Source organism: Physella acuta, unplaced genomic scaffold, assembly GCF_028476545.2.
Source record: "Physella acuta isolate Inbredline_101_S28 unplaced genomic scaffold, ASM2847654v3 ptg000392l, whole genome shotgun sequence".
In the NCBI taxonomy this organism is placed as follows: Eukaryota; Metazoa; Mollusca; class Gastropoda; family Physidae; genus Physella; species Physella acuta.
The window spans coordinates 200,732-226,309 of NW_026731911.1; the positions used below are offsets into that span (position 1 = coordinate 200,732).

At 42.7% G+C, this 25,578-nt stretch overlaps 1 protein-coding gene and 1 long non-coding RNA gene across 2 annotated transcripts; both read left to right on the forward strand.

Annotated features, from left to right (window-relative positions):
- The first annotated feature begins 3,304 nt into the window (after positions 1 to 3,304).
- Positions 3,305 to 19,003, forward strand: LOC131942167 (uncharacterized). The gene is made up of 11 exons (XM_059301899.1): positions 3,305 to 3,403; positions 4,305 to 4,444; positions 5,797 to 5,952; positions 6,958 to 7,098; positions 7,322 to 7,380; positions 8,707 to 8,826; positions 11,121 to 11,299; positions 13,430 to 13,596; positions 14,990 to 15,088; positions 16,258 to 16,438; positions 18,871 to 19,003. Exons 3-11 carry the CDS (start codon positions 5,801 to 5,803, stop codon positions 18,982 to 18,984), a joined length of 1,212 nt encoding a protein of 403 aa, XP_059157882.1. The 5' UTR covers positions 3,305 to 3,403; positions 4,305 to 4,444; positions 5,797 to 5,800; the 3' UTR covers positions 18,985 to 19,003.
- Positions 19,004 to 20,645: 1,642 nt separating this feature from the next.
- Positions 20,646 to 23,777, forward strand: LOC131942162 (uncharacterized). The gene is made up of 4 exons (XR_009386712.1): positions 20,646 to 20,692; positions 22,140 to 22,263; positions 23,060 to 23,154; positions 23,716 to 23,777. It is a non-coding gene; the product is annotated as an uncharacterized LOC131942162 (long non-coding RNA).
- Positions 23,778 to 25,578: the final 1,801 nt, after the last annotated feature.

The window sequence follows — 25,578 nt, forward strand, 5'->3', positions numbered from 1 at the left end:
GTTTGTATCCAATGACCCCATCTGATGAAGGGTTAGTATCCACAGACCCCATCTAATAAATGGTTTGTATCCAATGACCCCATCTGATGAAGGGTTTGTATCCAATGACCCCATCTGATGAAGGGTTAGTATCCACAGACCCCATCTAATAAAGGGTTTGTATCCAATGACCCCATCTGATAAAGGGTTTGTATCCAATGATCCTAATGTGATAAAGGTTTGTATCCAATGACCCTAATGTGATAAACGGTTTGTATCAAATGACCCTAATGTTTTAAAATTTTTTTTTTGGACGATGCTTACGTCCCTCCTCCACAACGTCACAAAACGTCATACCACAACCCTTAAAAAATGACGTCATATCACAACCTACAACCCTTAAAAAATGACGTCATATCACAACCTACAACCCTTAAAAAATGACGTCATATCACAACCTACAACACTTAAAAAATGACGTCATATCACAACCTACAACCCTTAAAAAATGACGTCATATCACAGCCTACAACCCTTAAAAAATGACGTCATATCACAACCTACAACCCTTAAAAAATGACGTCATATCACAGCCTACAACCCTTAAAAATGACGTCATATCACAACCTACAACCCTTAAAAAATGACGTCATATCACAACCTACAACCCTTCCCAGATTGAAATTTTTATTTTTTAAAACAACTACTTTTCTTTTTAAAACATTTTCAGTGCTCTGTCAAAATTGAGTAAGTCTATATTAATCACTCTCTATACAAATAAAAAAGGCATTTTGAAATCACATCCTGTGTACTCCACAGTAACCTTATCATGACGATAATCTGTGGTGCTATTTGTGTAGTGATGGCATTCATCATACAAGCAGGTACTTTGTTGTGTTTCAGCCGGGTAGCCTCTAGCACAGAGGCGTAGCGACCCTTCCCGGCGCCGGGGGATAAACTTTCGATTCGGCGCCCCCATCGCATATATTTTTTATATTTATAATGCAAAACTGCAGCTAAAATGAGCTTTTAATTTTTTTCCAACCCATTTTAGCGCCCCCTAGGGTCGGCGCCCGGGGACATATGTACCCCCCCCCCCCCCTCTCGCTACGCCTCTGCTCTAACATCAGCACACAAAAACAGTGGTCGATAAAAATTTTGTAAACCTCTGTCTTAAAGACTTTATATACACGCAGATTTTTCCCATAAATAAACGCATGCTTTGAACGACAAACACACATTCCCGCGTGTATGTAACGTCATACAATCAAACACACAACCCACGCGCACATTCACACGCTGTGTGAGGAGTTGTTTGTGTTTGTTGACTACGTGTTTGATTTTGTGAATAACATTACACGTTTAAGTTCTTTTTCTTGTCAAACATCGTCACCAAATTATGTCATTCATGTACACATTTATACATTGTTCACAATAACTATAGGCCTGCATTTGATAACTACATATTATTCAGGTAGACTACAAATATCTACACTTGTGTACCACACACAGACTAAACAAATGAACCACACCCACACAGACTGAACAACTGTACCACACACCCACACAGACTAAACAAATGTACGACACACCCACACAGACTAAACAAATGTACGACACACCCACACAGACTAAACAACTACGACACACCCACACAGACTAAACAAATGTACGACACACCCACACAGACTAAACAACTGTACCACACACCCACACAGACTAACTGTACCACACCCCCACACATACTAAACAACTGTACGACACACACACACACACACACACAAACTAACTGTACAACAGCCACACAGACTAACTGTATCATACCCCCACACAGACTAAACAACTACGACACACCCACACAGACTAAACAACTGTACCACACACCCACACAGACTAAACACCTGTACCACACACCCACACAGACTAAACAACTGTACCACACACCCACACAGACTAAACAACTGTACCACACACCCACACAGACTAAACACCTGTACCACACACCCACACAGACTAACTGTACCATACCCCCACACATACTAAACAACTGTACGACACACACACACACACAAACTAACTGTACAACAGCCACACAGACTAACTGTACCATACCCCCATACAGACTAAACAATTACGACACACCCACACAGACTAAACAACTGTACCACACACCCACACAGACTAACTGTACCATACCCCCACACAGACTAACTGTATCATACCCCCACACAGACTAAACAACTACGACACACCCACACAGACTAAACAACTGTACCACACACACACAGACTAAACAAATGTACCATACACACAGACTAAACAACTCTACCACACACACACAGACTAATTGTACAACACCCACACAGACTAATTGTACAACACCCACACAGACTAAACAACTGTACCACACACCCACACAGACTAAACAACTGTACCATACACACAGACTAAACAACTGTACCACACACCCACACAGACTAACTGTATCATACCCCCACACAGACTAAACAAGTGTACCACACACCCACACAGACTAAACAACTGTACCACACACCCACACAGACTAACTGTACCACACATCCACACAGACTAACTGTATCATACCCCCACACAGACTAAACAAGTGTACCACACACCCACACAGACTAAACAACTGTACCACACATCCACACAGACTAACTGTATCATACCCCCACACAGACTAAACAAGTGTACCACACACCCACACAGACTAAACAACTGTACCACACATACACAGACTAAAAAAATGTACCACACACCCACACAGACTAAACAACTGTACCACACACCCACACAGACTAATTGTACAACACCCACACAGACTAACTGTACCACACACCCACACAGACTAAACAACTGTACCACACACCCACACAGACTAACTTTACCACACATCCACACAGACTAAACAACTCTACCACACACCCACACAGACTAACGGTACAACACCCACACAGACTAAACAACTGTACCACACACCCACACAGACTAACTGTACCACACATCCACACAGACTAACTTATCATACCCCCACACAGACTAAACAACTGTACCACACCCACAGACTAAAAAAACTGTACCACACACCCACAGAGACTAAACAACTGTACCACACACCCACACAGACTAATCAACAGTACCACACACCCACACACACTACCTGTACCACACCCACACTAACTAAACAACTGTACCACACACCCACACAGACTAAACAATTGTACCCCACCCCCACACAGACTGTACCCCACCCCCTTACAGACTAACCACACCTGTCTACCACCATCATCCAGGCACCCCCAGTGAGGCGCATCTCACCAAGTACGTCATAGCCTGGCCTGTCGAGCCCCACCGAGGATCCTCTGAGTTCTTGATCAGCACCGTGACCGTTACAGACATTTCGGTAAGGGGAGGCTCTACCGTGACCGTTACAGACATTTCGGTAAGGGGAGGCTCTACCGTGACCGTTACAGACATTTCGGTAAGGGGAGGCTCTACCGTGACCGTTACAGACATTTCGGTAAGGGGAGGCTCTGCTGTGACCGTTACAGACATTTCGGTAAGGACAATAGAGGCTCTGCTGTGACCGTTACAGACATTTCGGTAAGGGGAGGCTCTACTGTGACCGTTACAGACATTTCGGTAAGGGGAGGCTCTGCTGTGACCGTTACAGACATTTCGGTAAGGACAATAGAGGCTCTACTGTGACCGTTACAGACATTTCGGTAAGGAGAGGCTCTACTGTGACCGTTACAGACATTTCGGTAAGGACAATAGAGGCTCTACTGTGACCGTTACAGACATTCCGGTAAGGACAATAGAGGCTCTACTGTGACCGTTACAGACATTTCGGTAAGGGGAGGCTCTACTGTGACCGTTACAGACATTTCGGTAAGGGGAGGCTCTACCGTGACCGTTACAGACATTTCGGTAAGGGGAGGCTCTACTGTGACCGTTACAGACATTTCGGTAAGGACAATAGAGGCTCTAAAACAATTGTATGGATAGTGTCTGAAGTGTGCATGGGTAGAGACAACAACAATTGTATGGATAGTGTTTGAACATATGCATGGGTATAGACAATAACAATTGTATGTATAGCGTCTGAACGTATGCATGGGTAGAGACAACAACAATTGTATGGATAGTGTTTGAACATATGCATGGGTATAGACAATAACAATTGTATGTATAGCGTCTGAACGTATGCATGGGTAGAGACAACAAAAAGAGAAGTCCCGAAGAAACCTTGACCTCCGCCATTTTGACCTTTGACACGTGTACAAAGCTACCCTTTTCCCCAGATCGACGGTACTGTGACCACTGAAGGCGTGACCTACAAATGGAGGGACACGGTATGGACGGACGGGTGGGAGACCCGGGCCTACGCCCCACCCCTCAACTACACCCAGCACTCGTCTCCTCGAGGGTTGCGTAAAGTCCGGTAAACATTTCATCTGGCGTCTGACTGTTGAAAATCTTCAATTAACCAGTGTTTCTTTCATACTTTTTTCTGTCTTCAAACTTTCTTTTCCGCCCCTCGCCCCCCCCAATCCCTCGTTACACATGGTCACAACATTTTTAACCCTCCCTCCTTAGGAGTCAGTGTTTCTTCAGACTTTTTTTCCCCGGGGAGCACTTTTTTCTCCGGGGGTCCCGGGCAGAGGCGTAGCGAGGGGGGGGGGGGACGGGACATATGTCCCCGGGCGCCGACCTTAGGGGGCGCCAAATTGAAAGGTTGAGGGGGGGGGGGTGCAAATGAAAAGTTCGATGGGGGGGGGGTGCAAATCGAAAGTTTGAGGGGGGGGGGTACAAATCGAAAGTTTGAGGGGGGGGTGCAAATGAAAAGTTCGAGGGGGGGGGGGGCGCAAATCGAAAGTTTGTCCCCGGGCTACGCCTCTGGTCCGGGGGGGGGGGGGTGAGGGGTGAGTGGGGGGTGGGGGTAGACTTTCATCTGGTGGGACTTAGCCTCCCCCCCCCTCCCTCCGAAGAGATGCCTGGAAGAAACTGTGCAAGTAATTCGAGTCGTTTAAAGACTTAAGGCCGACCTCTATTCGACGTTTACGATGTGCCCTTGTGCCTTACAATAGTTCAGTCTTTATTGAGTAACTGTAAAGAGTTTCTTCCAGGCTTCGCCCCCCCCCCCCCCGAACGAAATGAAATTTATATAATTCATATAGAAAATATATACTTTTAACAACAGTGTCCGCCCCCCCCCCCCAAGAAGAAAGTCTACCCCCCCCCCCCCCCCCGAAAATTTCAAGTGCCCCCCGCCGGAGAAAAAAGTCTGGAAACACTGGAGTTAGAGGATTGTATTTAAACAAACGAGACATCCTAGTTTATAACCTTAGTCATCTCGCAAACTATGGCTACGGCTACAGCTAATGTCTGTCATTTTATCATCAGCCCTTTCTATATTTCCTTAGTCATCTCGCAAACTATGGCTACGGCTACAGCTAATGTCTGTCATTTTATCATCAGCCCATTCTATACTTCCTTAGTCACCTCTTGTGGTCGAGTGATAGAGAGATCGACTGTTATCCCGAAGGTCTCGAGTTCGCTATTCGATCTTGACTATAGTAAGACTTCCCGGAGTCGACCCAGCTTTAATGGGTACCTGACCACGTTGCGGAAAGTAAAGGCGACCGGTGCTTAGTGCCGACCACACTATCCTACTATACGCCTAACCCTAATAACTAGACTTGAGATTAAATACAATCAACAACCTAATACACCTATTTTTGGAAGAGTCTATTGTTGGGTGATACCAATAATCTATAAATATTTTTCTCTCAGACACATGGACGAAACAACCCTCATTTTGATGACCTTGACATCTGTCAACAACTTCGCGTTGACCTTGGTTATGTACACCATTGCTGGCACGTTTGAAACGTTTCAAGCCACGCCCACTTCATCCTGGGGGAGGAGCTACTACCCGTTCGCTATGCAGTGAGTTTTGGCATTTAATTACAACAACAGCGGCTGTTTAGAGATATCTTAAGTAGATCTTGATTACTTTTATATTAGGAGGAGTGGCTTCTTTCAAACATTTTTATACGGATAGGTGGGGGCATCTGAACCTTTTGGGGGTGGGAGGAGCACTTTAAATTTCCGGAGGAGTAGGTCGGACCCTGGTTTGAGCATACTATATTTTATTTTTGTTTTTAAATTATATACGTTTTCACTTCGTCCCTTTCCCTTTTCGCCTGAAAGTAAATCTTCATTAAAATTTTTACTTCCTCGTATACTGTATACGAATTGTAGAGGAAGTGTTGTAATCGTGCAAAAAATCGAACAATTTCGACGTTTTACATCTTCCAGAGTCGAACAAAACAGTTTTACAATTTTGTCACTCCCGCTCTATTTTTAGTTAAATAGCAGTGAACTAGATAACACTTCTTTAATTTATCTTTGTGAAGTCTTCAATAGACACATGATACACACACAACTTACACATGCCACACAATGCGCGCACAAATACACACGCACAAGCGAACGCACGCACACCACACACACGTCACGTACACTCACCACACACTTAACAAAATGTCCCACACACACCTTACACTCAAACCACATTCACAGAAACACCACACACTACCAGACCGCCCACCCACCCCCGAACGAAATCTATATAGAAAATATTAACTTTTACCAGTGTCCGTCCACTCCCCCCCCTCCGAAAAATGTCAAGTGCCCCCTCCCCAGTAGAAAAAAAAAGTCAGAAACACTGCACACCACAATTTCGGTGTTCCGCACTCATAGTTGCGCAAAGAAAATCCTAAACAAACCCAACCCCTAACCCAACCACAACCCCTAACCCAACCCCAACCCCAACCCCTAACCCAACCCCAAACCCTAACCCAACCCCAACCCCTAACACAGCCCCAACCCCTAACCCAACCCCAACCCCAAACCCTAACCCAACCCCTAACCCAACTTAACCTGTTCCAGGGCGTCGCCCGTGTTCATCATTGTCAGCGACCTGGCGACCTCGGTCAGCGTGACGTCAGAAAACAGGACCCTGCTGAGGATGCTGGGACAGCGTGGGTCACCCAGGACCACGGGGAACACGCTCGTCTACTCAGTGGCAAGGTCAGGTCTTGGTCACGTGGATCCAATTAGAGATTTTGTTGGTTGTTCAGATGAAACTAGGTCTCATTTTAGATAGGTGTCTAAATCGATACATTTAGTCATTGTACCATTTATGCATTAGTCTGTTTTATCCTTTATATATATATATATATATATATATATATATATATATATATATATATATATATATATATATATATATATATATATATATAATTTCTAGCGAATCCAGTGTTGCTTTCGACTTTTGCTATGCTAAGGAGAGCCCAGGGATCTTGTTAGGTACTGTATTGATGAATAATTGAAAATATCAGTTGTTTAATATTGATGTATGACTTCACATCAATAAAAAAAATGACATTTGATTATTAACGTAAATCAGTGTTATAAAATATTAGCATATAGGTCTACCCCTCCTTCCTATATTGCTCAGTATAGCAATCAAATAAATATATCAATCGTCTTTGAGTTTCTTGACGTTCAGCGTATGATCCCTGACTAAGTAAGTAAAGTAAAATTTCCCTTTCAAACCTGACGGTCTATGGGTCAAGTGAAGTCGAGTTCACTTGTTTCTGTGACCTCGGCATATGAAGAGATAGTGTGGTCAGCACTATGCCCAGCCGCCTTTACTTTCCCTTACGTGAGTTAGGTACCCATCAGAGGGGTGGACTCAGGGACGGTCTACTGACTTGAACCCGGATTCGAGCTCGAGACGAACGGCTATTAGTCCAGCTCTCTACCGCTAGACCACCCCCTCCCATAAACAGATTCTATATTCTTGGTGCAGTTAATAAAAATCACTAAAAGGGACGGCGTGGCCTAGCGGTAGAGAGCTAAACATCTGACCCATTTGTCTTGGGCACCAACGGAAAAAAGATGATGTTGAAACTAAATAAAACCATCAGTAAAACCACACATCAAACGGTACTGCGGTGGATCTATTTTTAGACAAACTGGCTTTTAACTAACAACTGCAACTATTTAGACCCCAGTGGTGACGTCACAGGGCGGGTGTTGCCCGGTGTGATAACTGGAGGTGTCACCACCCGGTGTGGTAACTGGAGGGGTCACCACCCGGTGTGGTAACTGGAGGGGTCACCACCTGGTGTGGTAACTGAAGGTGTTAATACCTGGTGTGGTAACTAAAGGTTTCACCACCTGGCGTGGTAACTGGAGGTGTCACCACTTTGTGTGGTAACTGAAGGTGTCACCACCTGGTGTGGTAACTGAAAGTGTCACCAGGTGTGGTAACTGAAGGTGTCACCAGGTGTGGTAACTGAAGGTGTCACCACATGGTGTGGTAACTGAAGGTGTCACCACATGGTGTGGTAACTGAAGGTGTCACCACATGGTGTGGTAACTGAAGGTGTCACCACATGGTGTGGTAACTGAAGGTGTCACCACCTGGTGTGGTAACTGAAGGTGTCACCACCTGGTGTGGTAACTGACGGTGTCACCACCCGGTGTGGTAACTAAAGGTGTCACCCCACCACCACTCAACACTTATACATTTTTGGACAGATGTCCCCACTCTTCTACTATGTAAATATTTAATCTTGTGACCTTAATAGACAGGTCAGTGTAATCGTATTGACCAATGTCTTTCAGGCGTTTTAGTGACGTCAAAACGACCGGTTGGTGTCATATCCGGCAATTGTTGGTCCATGACCTCCATGCCGGCACAAGACACAGCGGTCAAGGTCAACCTCAGCCGGAATGTACTGGCAGGTAATGAAAAAGTTACAGTTTTAGTGTGATGGACAAAAGTTACAGTTTTAGTGTGATGGACAGAAGTTACAGTTTTAGTGTGGACAAAAGTTACAGTTTTAGTGTGGATAAAAGTTACAGTTTTAGTGTGGATAAAAGTTACAGTTTTAGTGTGGATAAAAGTTACAGTTTTAGTGTGGATAAAAGTTACAGTTTTAGTGTGATGGACAAAAGTTACAGTTTTAGTGTGATGGACAAAAGTTACAGTTTTAGTGTGGATAAAAGTTACAGTTTTAGTGTGATGGACAAAAGTTACAGTTTTAGTGTGATGGACAAAAGTTACAGTTTTAGTGTGGACAAAAGTTACAGTTTTAGTGTGATGGACAAAAGTTACAGTTTTAGTGTGGATAAAAGTTACAGTTTTAGTGTGATGGACAAAAGTTACAGTTTTAGTGTGATGGACAAAAGTTACAGTTTTAGTGTGGACAAAAGTTACAGTTTTAGTGTGATGGACAAAAGTTACAGTTTTAGTGTGATGGACAAAAGTTACAGTTTTAGTGTGGTGGACAAAAGTTACAGTTTTAGTGTGGACAAAAGTTACAGTTTTAGTGTGATGGACAAAAGTTACAGTTTTAGTGTGGTGGACAAAAGTTACAGTTTTAGTGTGATGGACAAAAGTTACAGTTTTAGTGTGGTGGACAAAAGTTACAGTTTTAGTGTGGTGGACAAAAGTTACAGTTTTAGTGTGGTGGAAAAAAGTTTAGAGTGATGGACAAAAGTTACAGTTTTAGTGTGGTGGACAAAAGTTACAGTTTTAGTGTGGATAAAAGTTACAGTTTTAGTGTGATGGACAAAAGTTACAGTTTTAGTGTGGTGGACAAAAGTTACAGTTTTAGTGTGATGGACAAAAGTTACAGTTTTAGTGTGGTGGAAAAAAGTTACAGTTTTAGTGTGATGGACAAAAGTTACAGTTTTAGTGTGATGGACAAAAGTTACAGTTTTAGTGTGGTGGACAAAAGTTACAGTTTTAGTGTGGATAAAAGTTACAGTTTTAGTGTGGTGGACAAAAGTTACAGTTTTAGTGTGGATAAAAGTTACAGTTTTAGTGTGATGGACAAAAGTTACAGTTTTAGTGTGGTGGACAAAAGTTACAGTTTTAGTGTGGTGGACAAAAGTTACAGTTTTAGTGTGGTGGAAAAAAGTTTAGAGTGATGGACAAAAGTTACAGTTTTAGTGTGGTGGACAAAAGTTACAGTTTTAGTGTGGATAAAATTTACAGTTTTAGTGTGATGGACAAAAGTTACAGTTTTAGTGTGGTGGACAAAAGTTACAGTTTTAGTGTGATGGACAAAAGTTACAGTTTTAGTGTGGTGGAAAAAAGTTACAGTTTTAGTGTGATGGACAAAAGTTACAGTTTTAGTGTGGTGGACAAAAGTTACAGTTTTAGTGTGGTGGACAAAAGTTACAGTTTTAGTGTGGATAAAAGTTACAGTTTTAGTGTGGTGGACAAAAGTTACAGTTTTAGTGTGGATAAAAGTTACAGTTTTAGTGTGATGGACAAAAGTTACAGTTTTAGTGTGGTGGACAAAAGTTACAGTTGTAGTGTGGTGGACAAAAGTTACAGTTTTAGTGTGGTGGACAAAAGTTACAGTTGTAGTGTGATGGACAAAAGTTACAGTTTTAGTGTGGTGAACAAAAGTTACAGTTTTAGTGTGATGGACAAAAGTTACAGTTTTAGTGTGGTGGACAAAAGTTACAGTTTTAGTGTGATGGACAGAAGTTACAGTTTTAGTGTGGACAAAAGTTACAGTTTTAGTGTGATGGACAAAAGTTACAGTTTTAGTGTGGTGGACAAAAGTTACAGTTTTAGTGTGGTGGACAAAAGTTACAGTTTTAGTGTGGTGGACAAAAGTTACAGTTTTAGTGTGGTGGACAAAAGTTACAGTTTTAGTGTGGTGGACAAAAGTTACAGTTTTAGTGTGGTGGACAAAAGTTACAGTTTTAGTGTGGTGGACAAAAGTTACAGTTTTAGTGTGGTGGAAAAAAGTTACAGTTTTAGTGTGGTGGACAAAAGTTACAGTTTTAGTGTGGTGGAAAAAAGTTACAGTTTAAGTGTGGTGGACAAAAGTTACAGTTTTAGTGTGGTGGACAAAATTTACAGTTTTAGAGTGGTGGACAAAAGTTACAGTTTTAGTGTGGTGGACACAAGTTACAGTTTTAGTATGAAGCACAAAAGTTACAGATGGACAAAACCCCAGAAAAGGGGATGACGAATAAACAGCGTGTTTACTGTAAATCTTGAACCTTTCTTCCAGAAATGCTGTTTCCCTTGGAGAAGTTGGGCACCGAATACGTCACACTCAGCACCTTCGGGAGGTTCGACCTTGGCCAGTACTACATCATCGCCTCGAAAGATAACACGCAGGTCAAGGTCGAGTGGAGGCTGGAGGACGTGGCCTTGACCTTCGTGCTGAAGCAGCACGAATGGAGGGTTGTGAGTTGTATTTTTTTTTAAATCGCTCTCTTGGGTTAGCCATACCACTTTATACGTTAAGGTCAATGCTAGTTTTTGGGGGCTAGACATGATATCTGTTCAAGTTGGAGGTTATTCATGAGCTATGGCAAGGACGTAACAGGTTTAGTATATAAGGGTAGACATAAAATCTAATTTTATGTTGACGTTGTGTGTTGGTTATGAAAAAGCAGCTTGCCTGGGTGTTTCAAGCTAGTTAGCTAATGAGTTAGGGATTAAAAGGCTTTTCACCTCTCTTAAACTCCGGGAAGAATTAGAATCTCTGATGCAGTAATCGACGACCCTAGCCCTAACTCTTAATCCTTACACTACGTTTTTAAACCTGATCTTTGTAACAGTCGTAGCGATAACACCAGACTTCGATGCTAACTTTGAATTAATCCGAAAAAAAAAACGAAACTTGGATACAAAACGATCTTGTCTACTGGCCTTTTACACGAAAAATTTAAACGTGACCTGCTGTTTTGAAGCCTCGCTTAGATGACACGACATTCATGTAATGTCACCACACTGAGACAAGATGACATGACATCTTTCATCACAATCACAACGCATGCCACGATGCTATGTCACCACACTGAGACAATATGACATGACATCTTCATCACAATCACAACGCATGCCACGATGCTATGTCACCACACTGAGACAAGATGACATGACATCATCACAATCACAACGCATGCCACGATGCTATGTCACCACACTGAGACAATATGACATGACATCTTCATCACAATCACAACGCATGCCACGATGCTATGTCACCACACTGAGACAATATGACATGACATCTTTCATCACAATCACAACGCATGCCACGATGCTATGTCGCCACACTGACAGTACCTGAGATTAAGCTAGGGCGGATTATGAACTATCACCCTATCACCAGGATAAACATACATGACATGTCATACTGACACCATACTTACCATACTTGACATGTCATCCTGTCATCACCACACTGACCATACATGACATATCACCCTGTAACCAGACTGACCACACATGACATGTCACCCTGTCATCACCAGACTGACCATACATGACATATCACCCTGTCATCACTAGACTGACCATACAAGACATATCACCTTGTCACCAGACTGACCATACATGACATGTCACCCTGTCATCTCCAGACTGACCATACATGACATATCACCATTTCCTCACCAGACTGACCACACATGACATGTCACCCTGTCATCACCACACTGACCATACATGACATATCACCCTGTAACCAGACTGACCACACATGACATGTCACCCTGTCATCACCAGACTGACCATACATGACATATCACCCTGTCATCACTAGACTGACCATACAAGACATATCACCTTGTCACCAGACTGACCATACATGACATGTCACCCTGTCATCTCCAGACTGACCATAAGGACATATCACCCTTTCCTCACCAGACTGACCATACATGCCATATCACCCTGTCACCATACTGATCATACATGACATGTCACCTTGTCCTCAGATCGACAGAAGCAGCGAGCTAGCCGTCATCACCAAACTGACCACACATGACATGTCACCTTATCCTCAGATCGACAGAAGCAGCGAGCTAGCCGTCATCACCAGACTGACCACACATGACATGTCACCTTGTCCTCAGATCGACAGAAGCAGCGAGCTAGCCGTCATCACCAGACTGACCACACATGACATATCACCTTGTCCTCAGATCGACAGAAGCAGCGAGCTAGCCGTCATCACCAAACTGACCACACATGACATGTCACCTTATCCTCAGATCGACAGAAGCAGCGAGCTAGCCGTCATCACCAGACTGACCACACATAACATGTCACCTTATCCTCAGATCGACAGAAGCAGCGAGCTAGCCGTCATCACCAGACTGACCACACATGACATGTCACCCTGTCACCACCAGACTGACCACACATGACATGTCACCTTGTCCTCAGATCGACAGAAGCAGCGAGCTAGCCGTCATCACCAGACTGACCACACATGACATGCCACCTTATCCTCAGATCGACAGAAGCAGCGAGCTAGCCGTCATCACCAGACTGACCACACATGACATGCCACCTTATCCTCAGATCGACAGAAGCAGCGAGCTAGCCGTCATCACCAGCAGCCAGCCCATCCAGGTGACCTTCGTCATGGACTCGGTCGACATGGACCATCAGCTGGCCAGCCACACCTACGGCCCCTCCCTCTGTGTCCTCGTACCCCCGGCCCTACACATCAGCTCCTACCTCATAGCGTAAGCCAATTTGATCTAGTCATTTTTCTACAAACTAGGACAGGTACTGACTAAAGCTGAGGCAGGATCATATTACAAAAGTTCAAGTTAAAATTTTGGCGTTTTCTAAAAAAAGAAACAAGAAACGTTCCTCTTTCAAACCAAACGATCAATAGGGCAGCTGAAGTAGAGTTTGGATCGATGATAGAATTCTTCGCTTTTTTCCTCTGGTACAAATGTATATATATATGTATATATATATATATATATATATATATATATATATATATATATATATATATATATATATATATATATATATATATATATATATATATATATATATATATATATATGATGTAGAGTTTAATGTTGTACCGGGCAGAGCGCACTATGATGTAGAGTTTAATGTTGTACCGGGCAGAGCGCACTTTGATGTAGAGTTTAATGTTGTACCGGGCAGAGCGCACTTTGATGTAGAGTTTAATGTTGTACCGGGCAGAGCGCACTTTGATGTAGAGTTTAATGTTGTACCGGGCAGAGCGCACTATGATGTAGAGTTTAATGTTGTACCGGGCAGAGCGCACTTTGATGTAGAGTTTAATGTGGTACCGGGCAGAGCGCACTTTGATGTAGAGTTTAATGTTGTACCGGGCAGAGCGCACTTTGATGTAGAGTTTAATGTTGTACCGGGCAGAGCGCACTTTGATGTAGAGTTTAATGTGGTACCGGGCAGAGCGCACTTTGATGTAGAGTTTAATGTTGTACCGGGCAGAGCGCACTTTGATGTAGAGTTTAATGTGGTACCGGGCAGAGCGCACTTTGATGTAGAGTTTAATGTTGTACCGGGCAGAGCGCACTATGATGTAGAGTTTAATGTTGTACCGGGCAGAGCGCACTTTGATGTTGAGTTTAATGTTGTACCGGGCAGAGCGCACTTTGATGTAGAGTTTAATGTGGTACCGGGCAGAGCGCACTATGATGTAGAGTTTAATGTTGTACCGGGCAGAGCGCACTTTGATGTAGAGTTTAATGTTGTACCGGGCAGAGCGCACTATGATGTAGAGTTTAATGTTGTACCGGACAGAGTGCACTTTGATGTAGAGTTTAATGTGGTACCGGGCAGAGCGCACTATGATGTAGAGTTCTCGCACCGATGTTGCCAGATTTCATGACGCGTTTGTTTCCCTCAGTCACCGCCCACTTGACTTAAGTCATAAGTCATGATCGGGGTGGGGTGCGTGGTGGGGTAATTGTGAGCCCCAAGACTTTGTGAAAGAGACGATGTTGTCTGGTAAGATGACGTTGTGCGGCAAACTTTGACCTTTGCGGCTAACTTTGACCTCTACGGCAGAATATTTTCATCAAACAAAAACAAAACAAACCAATGAATACAAATGCTCAAGGGTTTCAGAATACCCGAAGTAGAAAATGTTCAGCACTTCATGTCTCTGGTGATGGCGCCTCAAGTGGAACCTACGATACTTGTTAACACAAAACTGCTGAAACACATGTAAGGCTAGAGATTCATCTTGTGTTGTTGGTGTACTAGATCCTACTTGTGAACTAGATACTGTTTGTGTTGATGGTGTACTGGATCAACTTGAACCGTTGCGTATGTTTGTGTATGTGTATGTGTATGTGTATGTGTATGTGTATGTGTATGTGTATGTGTATGTGTATGTGTATGTGTATGTGTATGTGTATGTGTATGTGTATGTGTATGTGTATGTGTATATGTATGTGTATGTGTATGTGTATGTGTATGTGTATATGTATGCGTATGCGTATGCGTATGCGTATGCTTATGCGTAAGGGTATGTGTATGTGTAGGTGTATGTGTAGGTGTAGGTGTAGGTGTAGTGTAGGAGTAGTTGTAGGGGTAGGGGTAGGGGTAGGGGTAGGTGTAGGGGTAGGGGTAGGGGTAGGGGTAGGGGTAGGGGTAGGTGTAGGTGTAGGTGTAGGTGTAGGTGTAGGGGTAGGGGTAGGGGTAGGTGTAGGTGTAGGTGTAGGGGTAGGGGTAGGTGTAGGTGTAGGTGTAGGTGTAGGTGTAGGTGTAGGTGTAGGGGTAGGGGTAGGTGTAGGTGTAGGTGTAGGTGTAGGGGTAGGGGTAGGGGTAGGTGTAGGTGTAGGTGTAGGTGTAGGTTTAGGTGTAGGTGTAGGTGTAGGGGTAGGGGTAGGGGTAGGTGTAGAAGTAGGGGTAGGTGTAGGGGTAGGGGTAGGGGTAGGGGTATGTGTAGGTGTAGGTGTAGGTGTAGGTGTAGGGGTAGGTGTAGGTGTAGGTGTAGGTGTAGGTGTAGGTGTAGGTGTAGGTGTAGGTGTAGGTGTAGGGGTAGGGGTAGGTGTAGGGGTAGGTGTAGGGGTAGGGGTAGGGGTAGGGGTAGGTGTAGGTGTAGGTGTAGGTTTAGGTGTAGGTGTAGGTGTAGGGGTAGGGGTAGGTGTAGGTGTAGGGGTAGGTGTAGGGGTAGGGGTAGGGGTATGTGTACGTGTACGTGTAGGTGTAGGGGTAGGGGTAGGGGTAGGTGTAGGTGTAGGTGTAGGTGTAGGTGTAGGTGTAGGTGTAGGGGTAGGTGTAGGGGTAGGGGTAGGGGTATGTGCATGTGTACGTGTACGTGTACGTGTACGTGTATGTGTACGTGTACGCGTATGTGTATGTGTATGTGTATATTGTTTGTATAACAGGAGCGGCAAGTACAGCCGGCACGAGATACGCGAGTGGCTGGCCGTGTCAGTGAAGATCTCACCAGAAGACAGCTACGTAAGGTCCACGACAGGTCTGACCTTCGGCTGCTACATCTTCGGCACGGGTCTCGGCTTCTCATACATGCACAACCTGTGGACGCAGATGCCCTTGGTGCTGAAGGTTATGTTGCTATGGTTACGTAGCTGTTATATGCAGTAGTACCTCGACACGTGAGCGCCCCGATGCACGAGGTATTTTTAGATACGAGCAAGCTAAAATTTGCTTTGACACGCGAGCTAATTTAGAGACACGAGGAAACGGATTAAGGGGTTTAACAGTATGTGGTAAAGAAACACTCAAAAAAAAAAATAGCAGCTGATTTTGCACTGGAGTTATTTTATGGCACTTACCTAAATCATTTCCAAAACATTATGAAAGGTAGGAAAAAAAAACAAACCTCATTGGACGGGTTTATTTTAAGGGCGTAGCAACCCTTCCCGGCGCCCGGGGACAGATGTACCACCCTGCCCCCCCCCCCCATCGCTACGCCTCTGGCATAGGCCTACGTGGAAAAATCGGGAAAGTAACAAAACATTTATAGTAACATTTAGGTTCAATTATGCTCGGTGATGTTTAAGTTGAGTTGAGTGATAAAGTGTAGCGTTAAGAGAGTAACGAGTAGGGGAATTCCTTCCTTCCCTTAAATCCTCATCACTCCCTGTGGAGTGTAGGACAGCAACAAATCTCCGCCATTCCACTCTGCCTTGGGCGAGCCACTTTAGTTCATGCCAGGTCTTGCCAGTAGCCTGTACTTCTTCTTCCATCTCTCTCCTCCATGTTCCCAGCTGTCTTCCTCTCTTTCTCTTTCAAGATGGAGTCCACTTCAGCACCATGTTGGGGAGTCTTCTTTTGCTCATGCGTAGAACATGGCCCAGCCATCTCCATCTCCTCATTTGTACTTCTAAGACAAGCTTAATATGTCGACATATTACCTTGTTCGGGACTTTGTCGTCCCACGTTACTCTGAGGATACGTTGGAGGGATCTTCTTTCAAAGCCTCTGAGTCGGCTCTCTCCTTTCTTGTTTAGTTTCCATGACTCTGCAGCATAGAGGAGTACAGAACGTACATAAGACTTGTAGATCCTTATTTTAGTTCTCTGCTGCAGTGAGAATGATTTCCAGATCTTAGGGAGTCTGTTGAAAGCTTGTACTGCCATTGCTATTCTAGTGGCTATTTCTTTCTCCATGCTGCCATTTGCTGATATATATATCTGCCGAGGTACTTAAAGTCTTCGACCTCTTCTAGCTCTGCTCCATTCACAAAGGTCTTGAGAGCACTTTTTTCTTTAGGGGAATTAGAGTGACCGAAAGAGCTTAGAATTAACGGTGAGTATATGAACAAAGTGAAGCCGCCTGGGCCAACACCTCCATTAGCATCTTCCGTAAGCTCAAGTTTGTTGATTTTCTAGGTAAATATACTGCATAAAACCAGTTTATTTCTTAAAATTATCCTTTATTATGTTATTAAACGATTTTTGGGTTCTCCACAAGGTCAGTGCAAAGGATCAGCGGAGAAAGTACTTAAGTGTATTCACACATTATGTATTTTAACTCCTAAAATAATCTATTTAACAGCTCGATTCAGTAACCAAATTTACATGAGCAACTGTTTGATGTTAAAAGACCTATCATACTTAATTGTTAAAAAGAAAATACCTAGGTACAGTATTTACTGATCGCTTAGAAATATAACATACACCCATTTAAACAAATATTTGCAATAGACGCAATATTTTTGTTCAATATCCTATAGTTATGGAGTTTAGGAATTTGTAAGTTTCTTTCATCTCTTACAAGACACATGATGGTAGAGATTAACCAATACTAGTACCACATGATGGTAGAGATTAACAATTTTTATTGGCACACGATGGTAGAGATTAACCATCCCTAGTACCACGTGATGGTAGAGATTAACCATCTGTAGTACCACGTGATGGTAGAGATTAACTATCTCTAGCGACACATGATGGTAGAGATTAACCATCCCTAGTAACACATGATGGTAGAGATTAACCATCTGTAGTACCACGTGATGGTAGAGATTAACCATCTCTTTTCACAAGCTGTGCAGCCGGTTGATTGGTTACCTAAAATTTAGCCCGTATTTCACATCAAAATACCTCTCACTAGTCGGATCGTATTTCACATCAAAATACCTCTGACTAGTCGGCCCGTATTTCACATCAAAATACCTCTCACTAGTCGGCCCGTATTTCACATCAAAATACCTCTGACTAGTCGGCCCGTATTTCACATCACAATACCTCTCACTAGTCGGCTCGTATTTCACATCAAAATACCTCTCACTAGTCGGACCGTATTTCACATCAAAATACCTCTCACTGGTCGGACCGTATTTCACATCACAATACCTCTCGCTACTCGGCCCGTATTTCACATCACAATACCTCTCACTAGTCGGCTCGTATCTAAAACATCTCGACCGTCGAGGTACCACTGTATGGGCTTGTAACGGTCCAATGTTGCTCTATTCGATTAAACCTGGGTCCCAGTTCATCAGTTTTAAATGTATTTATTCCCTGTTGCAGGAAGCTGATGAAGGTTTTGCGGGTCTCAAGGGCGAAGAATCTGGTGAGTCGGTTACAAAACTCGTGTCGTTTCATCTAACGTTCAAATCAGACTTTGTACGAGTCAACTTCTAATCCTGAGTAAATGGAGCACTATATATATATATATATATATATATATATATATATATATATATATATATATATATATATATATATATATATATATATATATATATATATATATATATATAGCTTGAAGTAATCGAGTATAAATTTTTTATCTCATTTTACGCTCGCGGAAATTTGTGAAGTGTAACTTCATGTAATTAATTTTGAATAAATTCCTTTTTATTGTTATGTTATTCCCTAGAATGTCTCATGGAATCGGTTAGAACCTTTGCTTATCTTTAACACTACAGTTCTTGTACGCAGACACGGGTGTTAGATACTGTAGACCAGCCCCTACTGTTGTAGATCTGTTTATTGTATAAAACGTTTGTTGTTCTGGTAGGAGTAGTCTCCCCTGATGACCGGTCCTTTTATCCCGCGCAACACGGGTGTGGTAGTATAGTAGCTGGTGAATGTATCGCTGCCCCACCCCACAATATATCGCTGCCCCACCCCACAATATATCGCTGCCCCACCCCACCCACTAGCCGTATACCAGTAGCTGGTGAATGTATCGCTGCCCCACCCCACACACTAGCCGTTTGACTGTAGCTGGTGAATGTATCGCTGCCCTACCCCACACACTAGCCGTTTGACTGTAGCTGGTGAATGTATCGCTGCCCTACCCCACACACTAGCCGTTTGACTGTAGCTGGTGAATGTATCGCTGCCCCACCCCACCTACTAGGCGTTTGACTGTAGCTGGTGAATGTATCGCTGCCCCACCCCACCCACTAGCCGTTTGACTGTAGCTGGTGAATGTATCGCTGCCCTACCCCACACACTAGCCGTTTGACAGTAGCTGGTGAATGTATCGCTGCCCCACCCCACCTACTAGCCGTTTGACTGTAGCTGGTGAATGTATCGCAGCCCCACCCCACCCACTAGCCGTTTGACAGTAGCTGGTGAATGTATCGCTGCCCCACCCCACCCACTAGCCGTTTGACAGTAGCTGGTGAATGTATCGCTGCCCCACCCCACCCACTAGCCGTTTGACTGTAGCTGGTGAATGTATCGCTGCCCCACCCCACCCACTAGCAGTTTGTTATAGCTGGTGAATGTATCGCTGCCCCACCCCACCCACTAGCAGTTTGTTATAGCTGGTGAATGTATCGCTGCCCCACCCCACCCACTAGCCGTTTGACTGTAGCTGGTGAATGTATCGCTGCCCCACCCCACCCACTAGCAGTTTGACTGTAGCTGGTGAATGTATCGCTGCCCCACCCCACCCACTAGCAGTTTGACTGTAGCTGGTGAATGTATCGCTGCCCCACCCCACCCACTAGCAGTTTGACTGGAGCTGGTGAATGTATCGCTGCCCCACCCCACCCACTAGCAGTTTGTTATAGCTGGTGAATGTATCGCTGCCCCACCCCACCCACTAGCAGTTTGACTGTAGCTGGTGAATGTATCGCTGCCCCACCCCACCCACTAGCAGTTTGACTGTAGCTGGTGAATGTATCGCTGCCCCACCCCACCCACTAGCAGTTTGTTATAGCTGCTGAATGTATCGCTGCCCCACCCCACCCACTAGCCGTATACCAGTAGCTGGTGATTGTATCCATGACCCTCCCCTCCCCACTCTAAAAAGACTTAAAAATAATAAAAATAATTTGTTGCTTAGCGACAGATTGTGATTGTCCTAAGACATCTCTTGCCTCTTCGTCCAATGGTAAGTCGACATCATGAACACAACATCATGAACACCACAACATGAACACAACAACATGAACACAACAACATGAACACAACATCATGAACACCACAACATGAACACAACAACATGAACACAACAACATGAACACAACATCATGAACACAACAACATGAACACAACAACATGAACACAACAACATGAACACCACAACATGAACACAACAGCATGAACACCACAACATGAACACAACAACATGAACACAACAACATGAACACCACAACATGAACACAACAACATGAACACAACATCATGAACACAACAACATGAACACAACAACATGAACACCACAACATGAACACAACAACATGAACACAACAACATGAACACCACAACATGAACACAACAACATGAACACAACAACATGAACACCATAACATAAACATCATTACAACATGAACACAACAACATGAACACCTTAAGATGAACACCATAACATGAACACCACATCATGAACACAACAACATGAACACCATAACATGAACACCATAACATGAACACCATAACATGAACATCACAACATGAACACCATAACATGAACACCACAACATGAACACCATAACATGAACACCATAACATGAACACCACAACATGAACACCATAACATGAACACAACAACATGAACACCACAACATGAACACCACAACATGAACACCATAACATGAACACCACAACATGAACACAACAACATGAACACCATAACATGAACACAACAACATGAACACCTCAATATGAACACCTCAAGATGAACACCACAACATGAACACCTCAAGATGAACACCACAACATGAACACCTCAAGATGAACACTTCAACATGAACACCTCAAGATGAACACCACAACATGAACACTTCAACATGAACACCATTACAACATGAACACCATTACAACATGAAAACCACAGCATGAAAACCACAATATGAACACCTCTAGATGAACACCTCAACATGAACACCATAACATGAACACCATTACAACATGAGCACATCTACATGATCACAACAGCATGAACACCGCAACATGAACACTACAACATCAAGACCACAAGATGAACACCTCTACAACATGAACACCATTACAAGATGAACACCATTACAACATGAGCACCATTACAACATGAACATTACAACATGAACACCACAACAACATGAACACCATTACAATTTCAATATGAACACCACACCACGAACACCACAAGATGAACACCACATCGTGAACACAATTACAACATTAACACCAATGAACACCTCAAAATGAATACCACAAGATGAATATCCCAAGATAAACACCACAACACGAACACCATTACAACATTGACACCACAACATTGACACCACAACATTATGACCACCACATTCCCGTGAACTTTGACCCGATCTTTCCTTACATCGATATGCGACTATCAGGTGCAGCCAAGCCGTGGGTGAGTGACTTTGACCCCAACCGAGACATCATCTACATCTGTATCATCACAGCCCTGCTCTTCGCCCAAGGCATCACCCTCGTCGCTTTCTGCAGCATTAGAGCAAAGTAAACCTCACCTTCAACTTTTACTTTCTCTTTTCATTTCCACCGTTAATTTTTTTTTCTTTCTTTTAAATTTGAAGTTTCTCCATTTCCCTGTTTGGGATTTGTCTCTTATTTTCTCTGTGTTTATTTCTCTCGTTTGTTTATTGTAAATGTTTATTAACACGCTTTTATATTAGGGATATTGTAATGAATCGCAACACTGGGTGGATGGGTGTATTGGATGGCTTTAGTGGGGGAGGGGGGGTATTGTATTGGGCTGATGTAGTGGGTGGGCGTTTAGTGTTGCTATAATCTTTCTTTACCCGATGTTAATTAGTTCCATGGGTAATAAGACTGTCACTGCTACCATAACCTTTGTCCAACCAAGAGCAAACTACATGATAGCACTTGTTTGATTTTGGAGTTGTCTCCCTTAGATGGGCTGCTGTCCACAGCTATCGAGCCTCCTCTGGGGGATCAAACTCGGGATTTATTTTAGAAGCTATGAGCTTCACCTACCCGACCACGCCGACCCCTGTTTCATTTTATGATTTCCATTATAATCACAACAGGGATATAAAACTGTATGGGTTCAGTTTTTTTTTAGTCAGGTAGGGGCCTACTAATTAGGATTGAGCTGACTCACTAATGATGCGGATTCTAAAGAAACACACAATATATTTAAAAAAAAGTAATGACACTTTATTATTACTTAATAAAAACTGAAATGCAGCAGCTAAATGTAATCAAAATTTGTCCATGTGAGACAATGCAAATTTACCTTGAACTTACCATACAATGGCTCTCTCTCTTCCAGGTACAAAAAAACTGCAGAGGCGCGAGAAATGAGAGAACACAATAAAAAATACTCGAATGCTTCCAAATACCCGTATATGAATCGGCCGTAGCCAGGTACAGCGTTACATTTTAATAGCCTGTCAATTACACGGTTATAGTTACTGATTGTTAAGATTTTAATAGCCTGTCAATCACATTGTCAGAGTTTCTTTCGAAAAAATCTACCACCTCCCCCCGAACGAAATTGAATTAATATGGAAATAGGTCTATATACTTTTAACAGTGTCCCCCCCCCCCCCCCCCCCCAGAAATTTTAAGTGCCCCAGTGAAGAATAAAGTCTGGAGGAGACACTGCACACGGTTATAGTCACTGATTGTTAAGATTTTAATAGCCTGTCAATCACGCAGATAAAGTTACTGATTGTTAAGATAATAATGAAGTGTGTTCTGGGTCTTATACAGATGTTTGATGTAGTTTGTTAAATTTCGAAAGGGGAGGGGGTTTAATGCGGACTCTAGTATAAGTTTTTACTTCCTATATAAATTATATATTTTTATAACTGGTCTGGGATGGGGTGGTACCCCGGGGGAAACAAGCCTGAAAGATACTTTGATTAGAAGCCGCCTTCCACATCAGTACATTATACTCTAATATTGTTTTTGTTTACATTTCAGGGCCTGATTGTGTTACCTGCTTGTTAATGAAAACTTCAGCAGCAATAACCGGATTTTTTTTTACAATAAAAATTATATAAAAATTAATATCGTTATTCATATAATCACATTTTTTTCATAAATTAATTAATCATGAAAAAAGTTTTTAAAACTTCGTTAAAAGAAACATTTCTTTCGGTTAGATATTTGTATTTCACATATTTATGCATTTATTTTTTGTTTATTATTTTTACCCCGGCTTTAAAATATGTCTTGACCCGTGCTTTCTTGAATGATCCTCGATCTCATGGAAGAGTTATCGATTTACGCGTCACTGCCTCATAAATAATGGGGTCTTGTTCCTTTTGAACCAACGAATCCCAAACTTTTTGCTATCGCGCTTGCCTTTGAAAGATAGGAACGTTGACTCCTTCCTTTCATTTTAATAACGCTTTTAGCACTTTAAAGACAACAATTGTTAATTAATTTTTAAAGATGTATTCACATAGAAAATTCATTCCTTGCGTGGTTTTATGACATTCACATGTGGATGCAGGGTCCCCCAACACCCCTTGCTGGGTGACTGCTATTTTCTCTTGTTCAAGCTTGTAGTTACATTTACCCCGTAGCATATATTTTCGATTAAAATATACATAAGGAAGTAAAATAAAACCATAAATCACGCAGTGTTTGATTACAATGACGCAGAAAAAAATACTGCATGACACTGTATAGGTAACTGGGTTCTTATTCACTGAACATTTCACAACACACGACGAAACTTGGTCAAGAAAACCACACAGAGTTGATCACTGCTCCTGAAACAATATGAAGTGCAACTTCTATTTTCTACTGCAAGTGTTAGTTCTCCTCAACGTGGTAGTTGTGTATTCTACATCTGAACTATTCGCATTTAAATTCAAAGAATTTACAATTGCATTTGACAAAAGCACAGGACACAGGTAAGGTAGCCGATTTTCATGTTAGAGTATATATATATATATATATATATATATATATATATATATATATATATATATATATATATATATATATATATATATACTAGCTGCATCCCGTGCTCCGCCACTGTAAATCTTTTTAAATGTTCCAACTTGGGAACAGAACAAAACAAACAAAAACACAACACAAACAAAACACAACCACAACACTACCCCAACACAAACACAACACATCCACAACAACAACCGCAACTACGACAACACAACCACAACACAACCACAACACAAAACAAGCACAACACAACCACAACAATAGAATCACCACCGTTGTTTTCTAATCCCCCCACCCCCTCCTCCGGGAGAGATAAAGATAAGTATGTTAAGGGATCTCTCTCGTTAACTACTCATAGGAGACATGAGCGTTGAGCAACTGCAACAACACGAGGTTAGTAACTGTGACTCACCAAGTATTGGATTGTTCCTTTAACTTAAATACAAAGGTTCAGTCATAAGATTGATCATAAATGTGAGATGGCTACCCCCCCCCCCCCACTCCAAGAGACATAAACCTTCTAGACAACAACCCCCAATTGTATATGGAAATACTAATGATATCCGATACACAACTTGTAACACCAATTGAAATCTAACTACTAGCAAGATTGTATCTACATTGATAGAGCTAGCATCAACACAATCTTAAACAAAGGACACCTAAACGTGGGAGCCTTATAGATTTTTTTTTTACAAGGGGCCTACATATTGAGTATCAGAATATTTGTTAGGCATCGCCATCAATTTGTTAATGAGTTAAAACTATCAGTTCTTAATGAAAAAAATGTTATGTTTGGTATGTTTTTGAGTGCGAATTTTTCGTCTCATCATCGCTGACATTTCCTTTTGTAACCTCAGTCGGAGGATT

Excerpts from the sequence above, each read along its gene's own strand:
- LOC131942167 (XM_059301899.1), top strand. The coding sequence starts at position 5,801 with ATGGACGAAACAACCCTCATTTTGATGACCTTGACATCTGTCAACAAC. Across the intron at positions 11,300-13,429 it reads AGCAGCACGAATGGAGGGTT|ATCGACAGAAGCAGCGAGCT; the intron begins GTGAGTTGTATT and ends CCTTATCCTCAG. Across the intron at positions 16,439-18,870 it reads AGATGCCCTTGGTGCTGAAG|GAAGCTGATGAAGGTTTTGC; the intron begins GTTATGTTGCTA and ends TCCCTGTTGCAG.